We start from the raw sequence: 22599 nt of genomic DNA, 5'->3' as shown, positions 1-22599 counted from the left end.
CCTGTGTTGCTCCCCAACTTTTTTTTTTTTGGTTAAAAAAGGACGGGACCCCTAGGGTTGCCGCCTGGCCGGTAAAAATGTAGCTTGATGCCAATGTTATTTATAGGGAAAACCCATAAAAATATAGGAAGGCCGGTATTTTTTTCCAGAAAAGGTGGCAACCCTAGGGCCCCCTGCTTTAGAAGATACAAACAGCACTGGCAGAAAGTTTGACATCTAAAGAAGTAAGGGTTGTAAAGTGCCTCAATGTGTTGAGCCATATGTGACAGGTTCTAGAACATTTAGGAAACATCTCTTCCCTCCACTGCCCTGTATTTTTCCTTTCTGTTTTGGCAGAAGATCAAAGTGCTCCCCCCTGTGGCAGCAGTGACCCAGAAATGAGTTTGATTCATAGAGTCCTTCCTCCATAACAAGTAAATAACGTCAGTCACAGAGTGCATGTGTGTGTGAGGAGACACAATCTACCCCCCCCCCTACCCTCAGTACCACAGCCGCTGGGCTGAACCTTACGAGCACAGGATCAACCATCTGGTTGCAGGGGGGGGACACGTTATACGAGCCCAGCGGAGGTAGCCGAGCAGGTAAGAGTCACCCAAGCAGGGTGCGGGGAGGGCGGACTCCATATTAGCAGGCTTGTTGCACGCCTGTGTGGGCTTTTCAGCGAGTTGGGGGCGAGCCCGGGTGGTTTGAACACTGCCAAGGTCGCTGCTGTCTAGTGGAAAATAATCGAGTACGTCATTAATATGGCGCCAAAAGCTTTGCTTGTTGCTAATGTTAGCGGTGGGTACGGGGCTTGTTGGGTAGCGAGTTGTTGGCTTGCTGGGTGGGTGTGCCCGGAGATGGTGCTGTAGTTTGTATGGGGACATAGTGGGAACTTTTGGCAGCTGTATATATATGTATGTGTGTGTGTCAGGCTCACGTACACCATTCCTTGGACTACCGAGCGGCCCCGAACATTCATTTGAATGCGCCCTGCTGTGTCAGCATTTTGTTCCGCCTGAGAGGGCGCCTTCCTCTTCACTTGTATATATGTGTGTGTATATAAATGTATAGTCGCAAGGTGTCTCTGCAACTAATTCTAGGAAACGTGGTCGCGGTGTGGTCGGTCCCTGTTAATGGGCTCGGGGTCGGTATAGTCTGACACCTACCGTTAGCTTTCACTCTACGTAGGACTGTAAACTCCATCCCTCAATAAGCAGCCGTGTATGGAAGCCTCATTGCTTAATTAGCACATAGCATGGCCTCAGTTGTTCACCTTTGAGATCACTTTTAGTATGATGTAGTGAGTGCTATTCTGAGGCAATTTGCTTTCATTTGTTTTTTAATTATTTGTGGGTTTTGAGTTATTTAGGTTTTTTTTTATTCAGCAGCCCTTCGATTTGCGTCTTATGCAATCTGGTAACTAGGGCCCAAATGACCCTAGCAACCGTGCATTGATTTGAATAAGAGACTGGAATATGAATAGGAGAGGCCTGAATAGCAGGATCAGTAATACAAAGTAACAATATATTTGTAGCCTAAGGGTAAGGGCACACCTGGCAATTTGGGAAGATTTAGTCACCTGTCGACTAATCGCCTCGCCGGCTATAATGAAAAATCCCCTACGGCATGGCACAAGCGGCGCTTCGTATTATGAAGTTGCCCGAAGTTTCCTCGTGAGGCAACTTCGGAAAACGAAGCGCCACGTGTGCCGTACCACAGGCCATTTTTCATTTTAACCAGGGGAAGTTGTTCCGGGAGATTAGTCGCTCCAAAGAAGAGGTGATTAGTCGACAGGCGAGGTGTTTTTGCAGCGTTTTTACGTTGCGTTTTTAAAAAAGAATAGCCAGGCGTAAATACGCTACTGAAACCACACGCGACTGTCAACATGCGTTTTTCAGCACGTACGATTATTTTCCCAACATGCACTTCTCATTGTTCTCATTGAATTTGGACGCCATAATTAAAATACGCTGCGTATTTACGTACAGTGTGGTTTCAAACGTGCAGATCCCTTAGAGTTTATTGATTTGGTAGTTTCTTGACGTATTGGCTTTTCTGCTAAAAAAACGCCAATACTGGAGTCCTGTGGCGGATTTCAGCTTGCAAGCACCCTGTGTGAATTACCATAGTGCATTTTCCATTAGTTTCAGTGGTAGTGCAGTTTATGCTTATTTACGCCTGGCTGTTCTTTTTTAAAAACGCAACGTAAAAACGCCACGTCTGGCCTTGTCCTAAATCTCCCTGAATTGCCAGGTGTGTCCTTACCCTTGTAGAGCTTTTGTTTTTTTAAAAGGGAGTCAGCGACGCCCATGTGAACGCTGCAAACAGTCAGAAGAAAAAGGAGAATAACTATAAAATAATAAATAATGAAAACCACCTGAAACATTGCTTAGAATTGGCCATTCTATAACGTAATAAAAGTTACCTTAAAGATGAACCGTCCCTTTAAACTCTTATTGGGGTGTGCTGTTTTTTTTTTTCTTTGAAAATGGAAGAAACAGCAAGTCCAGTTGATTTGACTTATTTCTACAGATATACCATGACCTAGATGAATGAGAATCTTCACAGATGTTATTGAGCAATTTGTATAACAGGAGTTGCTGGGCTTGCAGGATAAATACCTTTAGAACCATGTGACTGGTCTTATTGGTGTATAGGTGAGGCTATATGTCTGACATTTGCACACTCCAGCCTACACGTATATCATTAGTATTTTAATAAAAGTGCAAATTCCTGGTTAACTCCAGCATGGCTTGTGGGTAAATTCATTGGTATTATTGTAGCAATTGAATCAGTGTTTGTCCTCAGCATGTGACCATCATCATGGTAATTGAATAAGTGTATGGGCCTGTCCAGCCAGAAGCAGGAGAGCAGCCAAACACTTATTGCCTTATGGGCAAGGGGAAATTTATATATTATACATTAGGGCAAACACTCAACCTGTCACTGCCCATTTATTTGTGAACTATATCTCACAGCTTACCGTATATACTCGTGTATAAGCCGACCCGTGTATAAGCCGAGGTACCTAATTTACCTAAGAAAACTGGAAAAATGTATTGACTCGTGTATAAGCCTAGGGGCCCCATGTCAGATTTCAAAATGTGAATGTGACCCAGCCGCAACAATTGGGGGACACTGGGCAGGTACCTGTTACTGTCTGTGACTGACTGTGTCGCCGACCGGATTTCATGTTTGCTTCCCTCTGCCACCCCTATTTCATGTTTGCTTCCCTCTGCCACTTCCCCCCCCATCTGTCGCTCTCCCCACCCTGGCTGCTCTTCCCTCTGTCCTTCCCTCTGTCACCTCTGCTCTTCCCTCTGTCCTTCCCTCTGTCACCTCTGCTCTTCCCTCTGTCCTTCCCTCTGTCACCTCTGCTCTTCCCTCTGTCCTTCCCTCTGTCACCTCTGCCCCAGCCGGACTGCCTGTGACTGCCTGTGTCGCCGCCCGGAGCAGGTCCAGGAGCTCCGGGCGGCGCGTCCTTCCCTGCCGGCGTTCGCTTTCAAAATGGCGGCGCCCATGGCCGCCACGTGGGTAGCGGCCGGCGCCGCTACCCACGTGGCGGCCATGGGCGCCGCCATTTTGAAAGCGAACGCCGGCAGGGAAGGACGCGCCGCCCGGAGCTCCTGGACCTGCTCCGGGCGGCGACACAGGCAGTCACAGGCAGTCCGGCTGGGGCAGAGGTGACAGAGGGAAGGACAGAGGGAAGAGCAGAGGTATGACCCGCGTATAAGCCGAGTTTGAGTTTTTCAGCACATTTTGGGTGCTGAAAAACTCGGCTTATACGCGAGTATATACGGTACACTGACAATGGGAACGAAGCCTGTATGGTTTCTTCCAAAAATGAATCCAGGTTCTGCAACTGCCCAGTGTGTGTGATATGGAACCCTACATGATGACCATCTTTGACAACAGATTAATGGGGGTATAAGCATTTGGTAGTGTACATAAATGCATATTAGAGGGACATGGACTGGGTATGTCATCCACTTGCAGGGAAATTAATAGGGGTGCACCGAATCCACTATTTTAGATTCGGCCAAACCCACGCATCTTTTGCAAAAGATTCAGGCGAATCCGAACCCTAATTTGCATATGCAAATCGGTGGAAAATGTTTTACTTCCTTGTTTTGTGATGAAAAGTCACATGATTTTAAGGATTCAGTTCGTCCAGGCACAAGGATTTGGCCAAATCCGAATCCAGCTGAAAATGGCCGAATGCCGAACTGAATCCTGGGTATGGTGCATCCCTAGAAATTAATGATAGTATTCATAACACTTATGTGATCTGGAGTGCACTTCCTACTAATGAATGTTTGCTTGCACAGAAAGGATTAAAGTCTTACCATCAAATTAAACACCTTATTTAGTGCACACTTTCGTATCTCACTTTTTAATTTTTTTTGTCAAAGTATAATTATGATGGGAGTCTCTCAAAATGAAAATGCTAACCCAAAATATTTATTGAAAGTCAGAGTTACAGCAACTTAAAGGGGTTGTTCAATTTTGAGATAACTTTAGGGGCAGATTTATCAAGGTCGAGGTGAATTTTTGAATGAAAAAAATTTGAATTTCGAGCTATTTTTTGTGTACTTTGACAAGAGAATAGCCCAAATTCAATTTGAAAAAAATTCAAATTTGAATATCTAAATTTATCATGTACTCAAAGTCAAAGTAAACTTTGTGATCTCCCCCTTCCCCTCCCTTTTTGGGAAATCAATAAAAACATATGCTTTCAAAAAAAAACTTTGTGATCTCAGCAGTATACGAATACACAGTGAGACGAGACGACATGGCTCCAGCTAGTACATATCACAAAAAGGCACTTAAAAATACACAATAAATATGTAAACATGAAATGTGCAATATATAGGCAGACATTGGATATATACATGTGTAAACCTTTAGAATTGTGCAAATAAATTAACAGTTCACAAAATTAAGTTCACAGTTCAGGTGTGTCTGGAATGTAGTGGGAGGGCAGGCAGTGAGTTGAGGAGTCTGATCGCTTGTGGAAAAATGCTTTTGCGCAGCCTGGTTGTTCGGGCTTTAATGCTGTGAATGCGTCTGCCAGATGGGAGCAGCGTTAACAGTCCGTGTGTGGAGTCCAGTGCAATGCAGGAGGCCTTTCTTGCACAGCGCTTGCGGAAGGTTTCCTGCAGTGATGGAAGAGCTGCTCCAATGATGCCAGCTGCTCTGACAGTCCGCTGTAGACTTTTACGGTCAGCAGAGCTGGCACTACTGTACCAGATGGAGATGCAGCTCGTCAGGACGCTCTTTATGGTGCACCTGTAGAACACTGTGAGGGTGGGAGGAGGAAGGCTGGCCCGTTTCAGTCATCTTAGGAAGTGAAGACGCTGCTGAGCCTTTTTGGTGATGGAGGCAGTGTTGGTGGTCCAGGTCAGGTCATCAGAGATGAGGACTCCCAGGAATTTGGTGTTCTTTTTTGTCTCTACTGTGGAGCCGTTGATGTTGAGTGGTGTGTGAGCAGGGCAAGTTCTCCTGAAGTTGATGATCATCTCTTTCGTTTTATCCACATTCAGTGACAGGTTGTTCTCACTGCACCAGACTGCCAGATGCTGAACCTCATCTCTGTACGCCGACTCGACGTTGTGGCTGATGAGCCCCACCACAGTTGTGTCATTGGCGAACTTGATGATGTGGTTTGAGCTGTGTCTAGTTATGCAGTCATGTGCCAGCAATGTGTACAACAAAGGGCTGAGAACGTACTGTCTCTTTAAAAATTAGACTTTGACCATTCTCCATCTAAAACCTGCCGAATTGCTGTTTTAGTCCATGGGGAACCTCCTGGAACCTATTTGGAGTCAATTGGTGGACTTTGAAAACTCAATGTTGTTTTTTTTGGGGAAAAACTTTTAATCGAACACGGACCTATTCGATCGAAAACAGACCTATTCGACCAAAAAAAAAACTTCGACTTAATTTTGGTTGGTCTTTTGGAATTCAAATTTCGACCCTTGATAAATATGTCCCTTAGTATGATGTAGAGATTAATATTCTGAGACAATATGGAATTTGTTTTCATTTTTTATTACTGAAGGTTTTTGAGTTATTTAGCTTTTTATTCAGCAGCTCTTCAATTTGCATTTTAAGCAATCTGGTAACTAGGGTCCAAATTACCCTAGCAACCAAGCACTGATTTTAAGAAGAGACTGGACTATGAACAGGAGAGGCCTGAATAGAAGGATCAGTGATAAAAAGTAACAACAAATTTATAGCCCCACAGAGCATTTGTCAGCGACGCTCATTTGAAAGCTGCAAAAGAGTCAAAAGAATAAGGCAAAGAACTATAAAAAATAAATAATGAAAACCAATTGAAAAATTGCGTGAACCACCCCTTTAAAATGCTTACCATAAGGCTCACAAATAAGTAACCCGTGCATCAGCATACTTTTCACACATGTTGATAACTCTTCAGATCTGTGACATGGTTTGTGCCATGTAACGTTTTGACAGAGACCCACCTCCATGGGTGAGTCATAAGTACTGGGATCTTTTGCAGATTTGGCATCAGTGTGCTAAAAACAGCTGTGGCTTAGATAGGACGATTGCTTAATTGAGTAGATTGTGGTTGAAATTATATGGCCTAAGGATATAGCAGCTTATATGGCCCAGAAAATTGTGGTTTGCCTAACCAGTAATGGGTGCCTGCACATGTGCTACTGTGTAAATACATAGTAACATAGTAAGTTAGGTTGAAAAAAGACACATCCATCAAGTTCAAACTTTTAACTCTATATATAACCTGCCTAACTTAGCTAGTTGATCCATAGGAATGCAAAAAAAACCAATTTGCCTCAGAGGGGGAAAAAATCCTTCCTGACTCCAAAATGGGACAAAATCCATCGGACTAGTCCCTGGATCAACTTGTACTATGAGCTATCTCCCATAAACCTTATTCCCTCACTTGCTAAAAAGCCATCCAACCCCTTCTTAAAGCTATCTAATGAATCAGCCTGTACAATTGATTCAGGGAGAGAATTCCACATCTTTATAGCTCTCACTGTAAAAAACCCCTTCTGAATATTTAGATGGAACCTCGTTTCTTCTAATTGGAATGGGTGACCTTGCGTCAGCTGGAATGACCTACTAGTAAATAAAGCATTAGAGAGATTATTATATGATCCCCTTATATATTTATATATAGTTATCATATCCCCACTTAAGCACCTCTTCTCCAACGTGAAGAATGCCAACTTGGCCAGTCTTTCCTCATAGCTAAGATTTTCCATATCTTTTACCAGCTTAGTTGCAGTTCTCTGTGCCCTCTCTAATTCAATAATGTCCTGTTTGAGTGATGGAGACCAAAACTGCATGACATATTCTAGGTGAATCTATGCCCCTTTTAATACAGCTTATTTGTCCTTGATGCTGCTGACTGGCATTGCTTGCTACGACCAAGTTTATTATCCCAAGGATCCCACTGCCTTTTCTATTATGGATTTGCCTAGTCCCATTAAGGGTATAAGTGGCTTGAATATTTTTACATCCCGGGTGCATGACTTTACATTTACCAACATTGAATCTCATTTGCCACTTAGCTGCCCAGATTGCCAGTTTGTCAAGATCATGTTGCAAGGATGCCACATCCTGGATGGAATTAATTGGGCTGGATAGTTTTGTGTCATCTGCAGACACTGATTACTTATAATACCCTCCCCTAAATAATTAATGATCAAGTTAAATAAAAGTAGACCCAATACCGACCCCACTAAGAACCTAAGAAATTTGTCTGACATGGCCTATCCTTCATAAAGCCATGCTGATTGCTGCTCATTATGCCACTTACTAGGACAACATTTTGAATGTGATCCCTTAAAGGAGAAGGAAAGGTTCAAACTAAGTAAGCTTTATCAGAAAGGTCACCTAAATATACCTGTAAACCTTCAAAGTAATGCTGCTCTGAGTCCTATGTCAAAAGAAACATCACATTCCTTTCCTTCTATTGTGTACACATGGGCTTCTGTATCAGACTTCCTGTTTTCAGTTTAAACCTCCTTGCCCCAGGCATGTTTAGTTTGCTCCTCACCCCCCTTCTCTGCTGTAATCTGAGCCCAGAGCTCTAAGTGAGCAGGGAGAAATTCAGGCAGGAAATGAGGTCACAACAAGCTAATATGGCAACTGCTATCCTAAACAAACAGAGAGCTTCTACAGATGTTTGTTTAGGATGGTAAAACATTCTACAGAAATAAATTGGTATGGTAAAACATTCTACAGAAATAAATTCTAGTTTGCACTATTGCAGCTAATTTATTGGCAATAAAATGCCTCTGTGGCTTTCCTTCTCCTTTAACAAGCCTTCAAATAATTTGCCCACGGCAGATGTCAAACTTACTGGCCTATAATTGCCAGGCTGAGATCGTAATCCCTTTTTAAATACTGGAGACCAGCTTTCCTCCAGTTCATAGGTACTATACCAAATGAAATTGAATCTGAGAAAATCAGAAATAGGTGCCGGTCTAAAACTGAACTAAGCTCTCTCCCTCAGGGTGTATGCCATCTGGCCCTTTTGCCTTGTTTACATTAATTTTTATTAAAGCTTTATGAACCATATCCTGAGTCAGCCACTAGGCTGAGCTTGTTAATGTGCTACAAAACTAACATAACAAAAACACTACTCACATCTGGTTGCAAAACTTTTTAGAAGTGAGGAAAAATTCTGAAAAAGCTTTATTCTGATACATTGCTGTATCACACGTCCATGTCATGTCATTCCCAGCTGTCACTTTAAATCACCTTTCACAAATAAACTTCACCCATTTTGGACTTCATCCATAAAAAAGAAAGCACCTGGTCAGAATTTATGTTATTCACCCTCCTAAGGATGGACTATGTCATCTGATCCCTTGTACACACAGCTTATAAATGTGTGTTGTGCTTAACTCATTCAATGCTGCTAACATACTGCTGAATCCTTAGGTATGTGGTTTAGGTTTCTTGAACATTTAGGGTGAAATATTTAATAATTACAATTTGGGATTCAATGACAAAATTTTTATCTGTGAAAGAGTTTGTAAAAAAAAAAAAAAGTAAAATAAGCACATTATTTGGTAAACTCCGTTTAATATCTAAAAGTACAGATAGATTACTATCATCCAGGTATCTACCATGAGTGCAAGCCACAGGTTCACAGATGGAGCATAGAAGCATGATGAAGGTACAGTTTAGCAGAATGAGGTGTTGGTGTAACTCTAGGAGCACATCATTTTGTGATTATTTTATTTGTCAATTCAGATAAAGATCTGTTGGTAGGGTAGCTGCCTTTGTGTTCTGCTTTATGGATTAAAGCTGATGAGTCGTTAGAAATTAATGCTGGTCATGGAATTTCCAAGAGGAGAATATAACAATTTATATATTCAAACTCAAATTGCAATTTTACCCTTTCATATTTTTCTGGTATCGTATTTAAATTGATAACATAATTATTACACTGAACAAAGGATAATTCCATGAGAAAATCTGAGAACTACTGTTTTTTAAGTTATCTGAAACCATAATATACTAAGGGGCAGATTTATTAAGGGTTGAAGTGAAAATTCTAATATTCACATTTTTTTGGGGGGGGATTTATCATACTCTGGCCAATTAAGAACTCAAATTTGACTATTCTCCACCTTAATTCTACCGAATTGCTGTATAAGTCAATGGGAGAGGTCCAGGGATCAATCTGGTGATGTTTGCAGCCTTCCTGACAATCGAGTTTTTTTTCGGAGAAAAAACTAGAATCAAGTTAATTCGATTCTAGTTTTTCTAATTCAAATCAAATTTGATTCGAGCTTTTCTAATTTGAATCAAATTCGATTAGAGTTTTCAAGTTGATTAAATTTGAGCTGAGAAAATTTTTTCATTAAATTTTGATTGGTCGAAGTTAGAGTTTATGGGAGTTTTTTAAAAAACAAAAAAAACAAAGGCTCACATGAATTTGAAATTTGACCCTTGATAAATGTGCCTCTAAATGTCATGTATGTTGTCTGCTGTGAAAAGGCTGTGCTCTGCTACAAAATAACTTTCTCATCTGAAATGTCTGTTTCCAACTTTCAACTCCCTCCTCTGCCCTGCCCTGCCTGAAGTTTTGAAAGAGCCAATAGGAACCAGCTAAAAATGGTGTATGATGCTGTTAGTATCATGGGCCAGAGCCCCTCTTTGCTAAAACATGCTCAAGGTCAGCAATTTTTATCAGGCCTGAATGTATTTAATAGGTCATACAAATTACCCCTTAATAAGGTTAATTAAAGTGAAGCAATAATTTATTCACATCTGATGTTAATTTAATTGTCTTCTGCAGCAAACAAATGACATTAAAACAGTAGTGGTGTCATGTGTTTCCCTTTAAGACTCCATTCATAAATTGCTAGAATGGACAAAATGATTTTATCATATTTATGTCTTAAATTGTGAAACTTAAATGGGACAAATACTGTTTGTTAGCACTGCATTTGCTGCTATTGCAATTCTACAGCATCCTTTCCCAATATCAAGTTCTTTACCCTTTTCAGAATAGCTCTAATCTGTGGTCAACACAGATTACAGTGGTGTGAAAAACTATTTGCCCCCTTCCTGATTTCTTATTCTTTTGCATGTTTGTCACACAAAATGTTTCTGATCATCAAACACATTTAACTATTAGTCAAAGATAACACAAGTAAACACAAAATGCAGTTTTTAAATGAGTGTTTTAAATGGGTTTTTATTATTTAGGGAGAAAAGAAATCCAAACCTGTGTGAAAAAGTAATTGCCCCCTGAACCTAATAACTGGTTGGGCCACCCTTAGCAGCAATAACTGCAATCAAGCGTTTGCGATAACTTGCAACGAGTCTTTTACAGCGCTCTGGAGGAATTTTGGCCCACTCATCTTTGCAGAATTGTTGTAATTCAGCTTTATTTGAGGGTTAACGAGCATGAACCGCCTTTTTAAGGTCATGCCACAACATCTCAATAGGATTCAGGTCAGGACTTTGACTAGGCCACTCCAAAGTCTTCATTTTGTTTTTCTTCAGCCATTCAGAGGTGGATTTGCTGGTGTGTTTTGGGTCATTGTCCTGCTGCAGCTCCCAAGATCGCTTCAGCTTGAGTTGACGAACAGATGGCCGGACATTCTCCTTCAGGATTTTTTGGTAGACAGTAGAATTCATGGTTCCATCTATCACAGCAAGTCTTCCAGGTCCTGAAGCAGCAAAACAACCCCAGACCATCACACTACCACCACCATATTTTACTGTTGGTATGATGTTCTTTTTCTGAAATGCTCTGTTACTTTTAGGCCAGATGTAACGGGACGCGCACCTTCCAAAAAGTTCAACTTTTGTCTCGTCGGTCCACAAGGTATTTTCCCAAAAGTCTTGGCAATCATTGAGATGTTTTTTAGCAAAATTGAGACGAGCCTTAATGTTCTTTTTACTTAAAAGTGGTTTGCGCCTTGGAAATCTGCCATGCAGGCCGTTTTTGCCCAGTCTCTTTCTTATGGTGGAGTCGTGAACACTGACCTTAATTGAGGCAAGTGAGGCCTGCAGTTCTTTAGATGTTGTCCTGGGGTCTTTTGTGGCCTCTCGGATGAGTTGTCTCTGCGCTCTTGGGGTAATATTGGTCGGCCGGCCACTCCTGGGAAGGTTCACCACTGTTCCATGTTTTTGCCATTTGTGGATAATGGCTCTCACTGTGGTTCGCTGGAGTCCCAAAGCTTTAGAAATGGCTTTATAACCTTTGAAATTGAACTCAGGTGTGATAAACCACAGTTAAGTTATTTTTTAACAAGGGGGGCAATCAGTTTTTCACACAGGCCCATGTCGATTTGGAGTTTTTTTTCTCCCTTAATAACGTAAACCTTCATTTAAAAACTGCATTTTGTGTTCAATTATGTTATCTTTGACTAATAGTTAACGGTTTTTGATGAGCAGAAACATTTAAGTGTGACAAACATGCAAAAGAATAAGAAATCAGGAAGGGGGCAAATAGTTTTTCACACCACTGTATGTGAGATATAATCTATAGTCAACTGAAGAATGACAGCAGGGCTAAGTGATATCAGAGTTGGCCTGTGCACAAGGTTCTTCTGAACATTCATACCCAACACAACATTAATATAACTGTGGGGCATACTGTATGTTTTTGGCTTGCTGCTTTCAATAAAGTTGAATATGTGAGGCACAAAAAAGTTCTTGACCAATTTTAGAATATGAATTTGTATGCAGTACTTGCATGCACATACATTACAGTAGTAGTGTATAAAATTTTTTAAAAATGTTTTTGTCTTTTAATGCACAATTATTTACACAATTTCTTCTCTTGCAGACTGGCAGCCCTTTCCCTTAATAAGCCATGAAACGAGTATGTCTCCCAAGCAGCAGTGAAGATTCCGATGACAATGGAAGTAAGTGCTTTTACAAGTCTATTTTCATTTGTGGCTCAAAGAACAAAGTGGGACATGATGTGTCATGTTTTGTCTAATTCAGTGGGGTCTAGGCGCAAGCAAAGTTCTTATGAATTGCATAGTTAGTTGAAAATAATTTGGAAGTTATTGTGGATTATAGACCTTGCAATTCTAGGCACTATACCTCATTGTGTACAAAAATGTGATTAAGTTTTTTCTAATAAAAAAAGATTGTTGAGTCAAAGGATGGAAGCATAATTTTGGTAGAGGTTGAGCTTGGTTTTATCTGTCTAAGTCCAATCTAGCCTTTCTATTCTTGATGCTTATGAGTGGCTTGCACCTTGCAGTGCACCCTATGTATTTACTTTCATGCAGTCTTCTCTTTATGGTAGACTTGGATAATGATACAACTACCTCCTGGAGAGTGTTGTTCACTTGTTTAGCTGTTGTTGGGTTTCTCTTCACAATGGAAATGATTATGCAATCATCCACCACTGTTGTCTTCTGTGGACGTCCAGGTCTTTTTGCGTTGCTGAGTTCACCAGTGCTTGCTTTCTTTCTTTCTTTCTCAGGATGTAACAAACTGTAGATTTTGCAGCTTAAGGATGGCTTGTTTCACCTGCATGGAGAGCACCTTTGACCACATGTTGTCAGTTCACAGCAAAATCTTCCACATACAAGCACCCCCCCCATAAATCAACTCCAGGGCTTTTATCTGCTTCATTGATAATGACATAGCAAAGGAATTGCCCACACCTGCCCATGAAATAGCCTTTGAGTCAATTGTCCAATTACTTTTGAGCCCCTGCAATGAAGTGATTTTGTTAAAAAAAGGCTTTAGTTCCTCACATTTGTATGTAATGTTTTTGTTCAACCCACTGAATTAAAGCTGAAAGTCTGCAGTTCAACTGTATCTGAGTTGTTTCATTTAAAATTAATTGTGGTAATGTACAGAACCAAAATTAGAAAAAAAAGTTGTCTGTCCAAATATTTATGGACCTAATTGTTCAAATAAACTGATAAGAGAAATAAAACAATTACACTATAAGGAAAGTCAAAGTTGTGTTTGTTCTTGCAGTATATGAAAATTGTTCCATGCTGAAAATATTGCAATGGCAATTCCACTACAAATATTTGTTGTAGCTTCATCAGCTTTTAGCTGAAGGATCTGGCCTTCAGTAAGATGTTCTAGATAAAGTTTACTGATCACTGTTGAAAGTACTTTTTTATTACCTTTTATTTTTTTCAAACACAATCAAACTGTACTACTGACTATGATTTTTGGAGTTTTATGCCACAGACTCATGTCTTTTAAATTATGACACAAAAGTTAAGGGACACACTTTGGCCCCCCCACTCACGTCTCTCTACAGCATAGCCATATGCAGGCACCTATGTATTGATGGGTAAAATATAGGCCCTTGTGCTCCATTCTGATCGGGGAGGGGGACACGGAAATAAAATTGCACCTGTTTTTCGCACTTTGCGTTTTGCAGTGACACTTGTAAATGAGCCCTATATTGTCTTGTACTCTATTGGAGTATTGGTGTACAATTTGAATAAATGTGAGTCAGCGCTGAGAACACAGGGAAATATGCTTATATCAAAAAGAAATGATAGGGTAGTATATTGTACAAGTTTCATTATAAAGCATCATAAAGATGACTGCAGAACCTCCTACATCAACAAGTTTCACTTTACACATACAGTAGAACCCCCATTTTAAGTTTTTCAGGGGACCAGAAAAAAATGGTATGAAATCCAGGAAAATGTAAAATCAGGGATATGTAAAATTGAGGTTTCACCATATAATCATTATTCTGCAGTATCCTGTTGTAGTACCACCTAGTGTGCACCACATTATACTACAGATTTTATCTGACACAGTCATTATCACTGGGGGTCAGTACACAATACTGCGTTCTAACAACTATTGGAATTGTTAATAATTATTCTAAGGGGCAGATTTATCAAGGGTCAAATACGTAAATTTAAATTTGATCATTCATTCATAATTCAGCTGCTTATGTTTTTTCTAGCTGACCTAACATAATATGGTTCTGTAGAAGAAACCTTCTCAGTCATCACTAACTAGAGTTCAGTCTTTGTTCTGCTTTTAAAAAGTGATTATGGTGTGAGACAAAAGGATAGCATGTTTGGTATTTTTCAAGCCCAGCACTCTACTTATACTTATACTTATACTTACTAATTATCGCAAGACTCATTAAGAATTGCTGTAGTCAGTGTAGAATATAGTTTCTTAGTGTATAATATACTTGGATGCACATAATGATCAGATTGACCATTTTAATAAAACCTTGTTCTGCTGTGTAAAATATTTTTTTTTTTTTTTTTTTTTTTTAAAATCAATTTTCTTTTATGAAATCAATTGGCATTTCCGAAGCGCCATTATTTGTTTCCCCTTAATCTGTAAACCACAATCCTTAATATTTATAGATTCTTCCCTGTTTCCTTTTTATTTTAAAGGTCTCTCTACATCTTGGTCTCAGCATTCAAGATTCCTTCCAAGTTTTAGGCATGAAGACAGGAAGCCGTCTGAGGTATTGTCATTGATACCATCAGCATTAGTACTGCTGAAACTAGAATCATTGCTTCATTAAAGGGGAACTGCCTTTTATTAAATCCTTACGGTTGTATTTATGTATATTTATTTCTATCTTGTACAGAAGGTCTACATTCAAAGGACTTATGCGATTTTATATGTGCATTTATTTGGGAGACTTTATTGTAGTCATTTTTCTTAACTTGGCTGCTCCAGTATTGATATCACTGAATGCCGGTACTCCTGCGTTGAAGAACAAACAGCCTGGGTGCAGTCCATTGGTATATATACAGTCATATGAAAAAGTTTTGGGACCCTTTTTAATTCTTTGGAGTTTATCATTGGCTGAGCTTTCAAAGTAGCAATTTCCTTTTAATATATAACATGCCTTATGGAAACTAGCATTTCAGCAGTGACATAAAGTTAATTGGAAAATATGCAAAATGCATCATAACGAAATTAGACAGGTGCATAAGGTGCATAGTTGAGCTTCCTTTTGCAAATGTAACAGCCTCTTATAGCATTTGATGAGTGTCTGGATGGCGGTATTTTTGACCATTCGTCCATACAAAATCTCTCCAGTTCAGTTAAATTTGATGGCTGCCGAGCATGGACAGCCTGCTTCAAATCATTCCATATATTTTCGATGATATTCAAGTCAGACTGTGATGGCCATTCCACAATATTGTACTTCTCCCTTTGCATAAATGCCTTTGTAGATTTTGAAGTGAGTTTAGGGTCATTGATTTGTTGGAATATCCAACCCCTGCGTAACTTCAACTTTGTGACTGATGCTTGAACATTATCCTGAAGAATTAGGAAAAATACCTTTTCTCATGATTGGACACACCTGCCTATGAAGTTCAAAGTTTAACGAGCTAATCCAACCAATTTGGTTTTCCAAGTAATCAGTATTGAGCAGTTACATGCATTTAAATTAACAAAATTACAAGGGTACCCACATTTTTGCAGAGCCAGTTTTTTGATTTAATTTCATACAACTGAAAACTGCTTCACTAAAAACCTTTGTTCAGAAAACACCCCAGTACTCCGATGTTCCTGGGAAATGAAAGACATACCACGTTGAACGTGGAGTAAATTATTATGCAGGCTGAGAGTTGTTCCCAAAATTTTTCATATGACTGTATATTCCAGTTTTGCAAATGAAGTTTCATGTGGACAAACCAGAAGGAGTCCAAAATATATATCCCAACACCAATTCTGAATTGATATAAATAATTTCTGTCCGCTTGATCCTCTATAACATTAAAAGTTACAGCGGTTTAAAATCCGCTCACTGTTGGTGGTAATTGGCCCGGGTGCGCCTGCCCCGAGCCCTGCGTTTATTACACAATCCTTCCCACGTTCCTTCCAACAGTTGTTTGTATTCATAGATAAATATACATAAGGATCAGCTTACCCTCTCCACGGGGTGACCCGGGTGCTGCCGCCCCGAGTCTGTCGCTAAGGGAGACGTTTTCACCTATTCAAATCCAAGTCCTTGCAGCGCACTCCAAAGTCAAAATAATCGCTCAGATAGGTTGTTGGTTAAAAATTCATCCTTTATTGGTTTACATCAGTTTAAAAGAAGAAATGCTAACACATGGTCTGACGCGTTTCGTAACTATGTACTTCATCAGAGACCTCTCATAGTTATGAAACGCGTCAGACCATGTGTTAGCATTTCTTCTTTTAAACTGATGTAAACCAATAAAGGATGAATTTTTAACCAACAACCTATCTGAGCTATCCTTTTGACTTTGGAGTGCGCTGCAACGACTTGGATGTGAATAGGACAAACCAGAAGGATACTGGAAGAATGTTTTGTGGACGAACGAAGCCAAAATATAACTTTTTGTCTTAAATGAGGTTCATTACATTTAGAGAAAGTTAACCTGTGTTAGAGCATAAGAACCCTATCCCATCTGTGAAACATGGTGGGATTACTCTGGTTTGGGCCTGTTTTGCTGCATCTGAACCTGGACCAGGTGCCATAACTGATGGAATAATGAATTCTGAACTATACCAGAGAATTCTAAAGGAAAATGTCCTTAATCTTAAACGTCATTTTACCAAAGAATGGTTAAAGAAGAATAAAGTGAATGTTCTGGAATGACCAAGTCAAATCACAACCCTTAATTCAATTGAAATATTGTGGAAAGAGCAGTTCATGTAAGGAAACCCAACAACATCCAAAAGCTCAGAGTTGGTGTGCAGGACTAAACATTAAATACTGAGTGAAAGTTTTCAATAAATACATGACCAAATATAATAATTTTTGTTTAACTAGGCTTTCTTCGTCTACTTTTAGGATTTATTTGAAAATCAGGTGAAGATTTAGTTCACATTTATATAAAAAAATAGAGAAGGATTCAGTAACTTTAAAGTGTCATGGTATTTCCCGCTTGGTTGCCTTGCTAATTTTTTTTTTTTTTTAAATCAAATCACCCATTGATTGGTACAGGTCCATTGACACTTCTAGTTTACATTTTTGACCCACACAGGGTGTTATGTGAAAACTAAACTGCCAAATGAGCTGCCACACAAGTGTGTGACATAAGACTAACAAGCTATTTTAGAGCCTATGAATTGCTAAAGAGAGGCCCAAAGCTTGGGCTTAGGGGCATGGTTCATTTGGAAAATGAACTATGCTCCTAAATGGGGCTTAGAATCAAAAAGAGCTCTTTAAACAGATGTTGTTAATTTTTTTTTTAATGTCACAGGAATTCATTTTTGTAAATACTTGGTAATTTTGAATATGAGTTTATGATTAGTAATTGGTGAATCGGACCGGTTCCGCGAAAAATTTATGGAGCAGCGAGAAATTTGCCAAATGCATTGAAATCTATGGGCGATACGCAACAATTTTTTTCACCCATTGGAGCCTATGGGGTCTTTTTATGGACGAAACCTGGAGAAAGTTTGCGGTCATCACTAGTTATGATTGCTGTTATGTTAATTAATATTCTGATACAATAAATCAATCTGGTATTATCAATCTAGTGAATTATCATCAAGGTGTAAGTGCTCTTTTATAGTCTCCGTCTCTGGGTCTTGGTTTTTTTTAACCTGATAAGTCTAAGGTTTTTGGGGTCTCCAAGGTAGAAAATGATTATTTAACACATAAGGGAAGAGGCCCAGGTGCACCGCCCTGAGCCCTCAGCACGGGGAGCAGACAAACCTGAAATTCTTTGTAGCAGGTACTCAATGAAGGCAAACTTCCACCAGGCAGTTAGTTCAAAGTGAGTTAATCGTGTCCACAGCCTTAAGGTGGCCATAGACGCACAGAAACTAATTTTCGTATGATATTCGATGCGTGTATGGTGGGATATGAGCCGACCGAAATCGGCAGAAGACTTGGAAATTGGTCGGCTCGTCAATTGGGCTGGACTGAAAATTTTGATTGGGTGCCTTAGAAGGTGGCCATTGTTAGTGCTAAATCATCAGATACAGGTAGAATTCTATTGTTTCTACCTGTATATCTACCTGTATATCTGACAAATCAGCTCCACACATGTGTATTGAAACAAATGATCTTTCTTGGAAAGATCTTTTCCAAGAAAGATCGTAATTGTTATGTCTATGGCCACCTTTACGCATTTCGTCTTACAAAACAACAAATCATAGTTGATCTTCTGTTGTGTCTTTCCAGGTGTTCAGAACAGATTTGATCACTGCAATGAAGCTGCATGATTCAAACCAGCTGAACCCCGAGGACTATTATGTGCTGGCTGACCCTTGGCGCCAGGAGTGGGAAAAGGGGGTACAAGTACCTGTGAACCCAGAGTTTATTCCTGAGACAATTGCCAGGTAAGGCTTTTAGAGAATTTGCTTCAAAATTTGGATCACATTTTGCATAAGTAACTCTTTGACAGAGTGAATGCTAAACCTAAAAAGAACAAAGAAAGAATACCTGCATTTATCGACTAGAGAAACATTTGAATATGTTGTTTGAACAGATATGATTTATGCTCACCATGATTGCCTTTGCAGCAGTCCTATTGTATTAAAATGTCTAATATTTCATTTAACAGGTTTTTATTTTAACAGTTTGTCACACTATTATTATCTATGGGTCATTTTCAATATTGGGCAAAAACATGTACAATGAAAATAAGTGATAGAAAATCAGACTTACTATATTAGCTCACTTGCTAGATCATCAAAATGTAAGAATGTGTAAACAGGTATGTGGCTGATAAAGGTATTCCAAAAACTAATTTTTCTAGGTTGGCCTGCAGGAATGAGTAGTAAATTGAAGAGTCCTGAGTGCCTTTTTTACATAGTTTTTGAATTATTTGCCTTCCTCTCATGACACTCTTAAACTTCAAATTAGGGATTATTGACCCCTGCAGCCAAAATGCTATCCACCAGTGAGGCTAATATTGTATTGTTTTCATTACCCAGGCCCTCGACTTATCTATAGCAAGTCTCAAATCATTTAGTTTGTAATGTCTTGATGTTTTGCCCTTTTCTTATTTCTACCTAAAAGCATCATATCCAGGCACAACATTATCTGAACACACAGTTAAAGAACATTCACAGTCTAAGCTCATCCTTTCTCTTAGACAGACAGATACAAATTGGTTTCCAGGGGTTTTTACACCTCCTGGGTCTGTTAGGTGAAAATTAATTGCTAATTCCATGTCTTAAAGCTATGGTTGCATTTTGAGTGCTTGCACAATGTGAAATGATGATTTGAACCAGCAGTTTTTGGAATTAGTAGGAAGACATTTTAGTTTGGTTTCTTGTGAATTAGTTCAGTTTAGTTTTTGAGGGAACTCCTGTAGAGATACAGCAGTTGTGTACCTGCATGTAATTACTTGCTTTGTTTCCTTTCTCTGTAACCAACCTACAGGTAAAAAGTATTATTTTTCCCGCACATTACAGATTTACAGAACAGCCTTGTTTGAAAAAAAATAAAATAAATTAACATACAAGAGATTACAATATATATTCATGCTGTTTTTTGTAATAACAGAGGTTATCAGTATTTTCTTGGCTCCCGTCCTAGAAGTCTTCCCTTTTCCAAAATAGTTGTGTCACTCTGGTTCTCAATAGAATAACTGTGTTACATATTTGGAAGTAGGTAGGAACTTTTCACTGTAGCCCTGCTGTCCCCTTATTTTGCTGTTTCTTTGGTACAGGAATGGGATCCGTTATCTGGAAACCCGTTATCCATAAAGCCTAATTATGGAGAGGCCGTCTCCCATAGACTTTTTAAAAATTATTACCTTTTTCTCTGTAGTAATAAAACAGAATACCAGTAGTTCCTTGGATTTGTTAAACTTGTGCTTAATGGATAAATTACTTTGCAGAGCAGTTTTGTGGAAGACTGAGTTCAGGTCCCTTTTTTTTTCTCATCTTTGTGCAGTTATGTTCTAGTATTACACACTGAAAAATATCTGTTACCAACCAGACCAATAGATAATTCACTATTCAACTTCCGTCTCCAACACAAACAGCAACAAATTGAGTTTAAGCTTATATTTGTGTTAGTTACCACAACCAGCTTGTTCATAATAGCGTAACATTTACATTTGATTGGGTGCTTTGAAACCTATCTTGGTTAAATATATAACAAGACAAATACAAGAGGTCCTCTGCACTCAACCCATTATCAATATATTTAAGACAGAGACATTTTGTGCATACTGCTACTGAAAAATGCCTTACCCTTTAAACAAAACAGGGATTGTGTGTCTATATATTTGTAAAATGTATAATGAAGCAATAGAATTCTTAATGAATCAGATGAAAATTAAGCATAGGACTGACCAGATATGGGATGACTTTGACGTAGTTGGCCAGCTTAAATATATTGCAATATATGGACAAACAATCCCTGTTTTGTTTAAAGGGTAAGGCATTTTTTAGTAGCAGTATGCACAAAATGTCTCTGCCTTAATATTGATAATGGGTTGAGTGCAGAGGACTCTTGTATTTGTCTTTATGTATTTTGTGGTCACAGCCTCATTGCACCCCCGCCTAATGGTTTTAAAAAATAATGGTGAGCACATCTTTCCCTTGTTTGTTATAAATATATAACTAGTCCACATCTTGTTGTCTACTTCCATTAAATCCGAACTCAAACTGAGAATTTGGAAGCTGTTAGTTTTTCGCAGGGTAATGTTTTAATTTTTACACTGAACTGTTTCTTTAAAGGGATTTTGTCATTGGAAAACATGTTTTTTCCAAAAAGCATCAGTTAATAGTGCTGCTCCAGCAGAAAAATTATTTTTCCAAAAGAGCAAACAGTTTTTTTTTAAATTTAATTGTGAAGTTTTACTTGGAGATAGACATTTTCTTAGTTTCCCAGGTGCCCTCAGTCATGTAACTTGTGCTCTGAAAAACTTCAGTCACTCTTTACTTCTGCACTGCAACTTGGAATGATATCATCCCCTTCCATCCCCTCTTTTAGCAGCTTAGAAACAGAACAATGGGAAGGTAACGATAACAGTTCCCTGACACCTGCAATGATAAAAATGCTACTAGGCAAATATGAGAATAGCACTCAATAGTTAAACACCCAAGTCTAACTTTGACTCCTTCAGTTGCACAGCTTATCTGAAAGCAGTTCCATTATAAAGTGCTGGCTGCGAGCCAATGTTAGAGCTTTAAAAAGTACATTTATTGGTTTAGTAATAAAATTTTAAATAGTAGAATGAAATATTTGCAGTATGCACAGTGTAATTTTGTAATATCTTTACTACAAAAACATGACAGAATCCCTTTAAAAAAACAAAAATAACTACCGTATATACTCGAGTATAAGCCAAGTTTTTCAGCACCAAAAAAGTGCTGAAAAATTCTACCTCGGCTTATACTCGAGTCAATGGCTGTGCAGCGCTGCAAGGGCACCGGGAAAATATATTTTGTTGGAGTCGAGGTTGCTGAGGACCCTGAGGAATTAAAAAACTGTTGCTGTACAACATCGTTATGGGAGACACATACCGGTACCTCCCACAAAGTCCACCATCACTCCCCTCAATAAAAGTGTCTACGTCAGTGGTGCCCAGGACGAAAAAAGGGCAGCACGCAGTGCGAGGCTTAACGCATTTGGAAATACCTGCTATCTCTTCCCATTGGAGAAACTAACTTCCAAAAGGGCCAGCCAGGTGCCGCGTTGCTGGAGGCGGAAGTGCAGAACAGATGACAACTTCCTTCCGGTGTCCTCCTGCTATACCGCTGCCGTCCTGAACCCCTCTCTCACCCCCCCTCTGGCCCATGGAGCCCGATGCCTCCCTGCGGGTCTACCTGAAATCAGAGCCGACGGCTGCAGCACAGGAGAGTTGCCAGTTCCATATTACTTTTGCTGTTCGGCAAACTGCGGGACACGGCACTGCTCCAGCGGTGGCTCACTAAGAAGAGTTGCTGCAGAACCGCACGGTGGGCCGCCTGCTGGAGGGCCTGAGTTTGGGGGGAGGCACTGCCCGTGTTCTGCTCCGTGTGGCTCCTCAACGCCCCCAGGGAGCCCCTGATGAGCTGCAGTTCGAGCTGGAGATGGAGTACAGCGGTGTTTGACAAGTCCGCCTCCCTGTCTGTGCGTCTGGCACCATGCCCAACTACACGATCAGGTACTGGGGGTGGGGTACACCCTGGCTCCTGCCCAACTAAAAGATTATGAGCTGGAGGGAGAAGAGACGAGCAGGAGAAAAGGAGAAG

At 39.8% G+C, this 22599-nt stretch overlaps 1 protein-coding gene across 2 annotated transcripts in view; it reads left to right on the top strand.

Moving 5' to 3' along the window:
- Nucleotides 1–389: 389 nt before the first annotated feature.
- Nucleotides 390–22599, top strand: part of jade1.S (jade family PHD finger 1 S homeolog) — a 44960-nt gene continuing 22750 nt past the window's right edge. Inside the window, exons 1-4 of one of the 2 annotated variants that reach the window (XM_018236703.2) lie at nt 390–581; nt 12293–12371; nt 14859–14932; nt 18587–18744. In XM_018236703.2, the coding sequence (XP_018092192.1) occupies nt 12320–12371; nt 14859–14932; nt 18587–18744 (284 nt within the window). In that variant the 5' untranslated portion in view covers nt 390–581; nt 12293–12319. 2 annotated transcript variants of the gene reach the window in all.

This window comes from Xenopus laevis, chromosome 1S (assembly GCF_017654675.1).
Source record: "Xenopus laevis strain J_2021 chromosome 1S, Xenopus_laevis_v10.1, whole genome shotgun sequence".
Taxonomy (NCBI): Eukaryota; Metazoa; Chordata; class Amphibia; order Anura; family Pipidae; genus Xenopus; species Xenopus laevis.
Note: the sequence above shows the minus strand (reverse complement) of the source record. Positions and strands in the feature narration are given on the sequence as shown.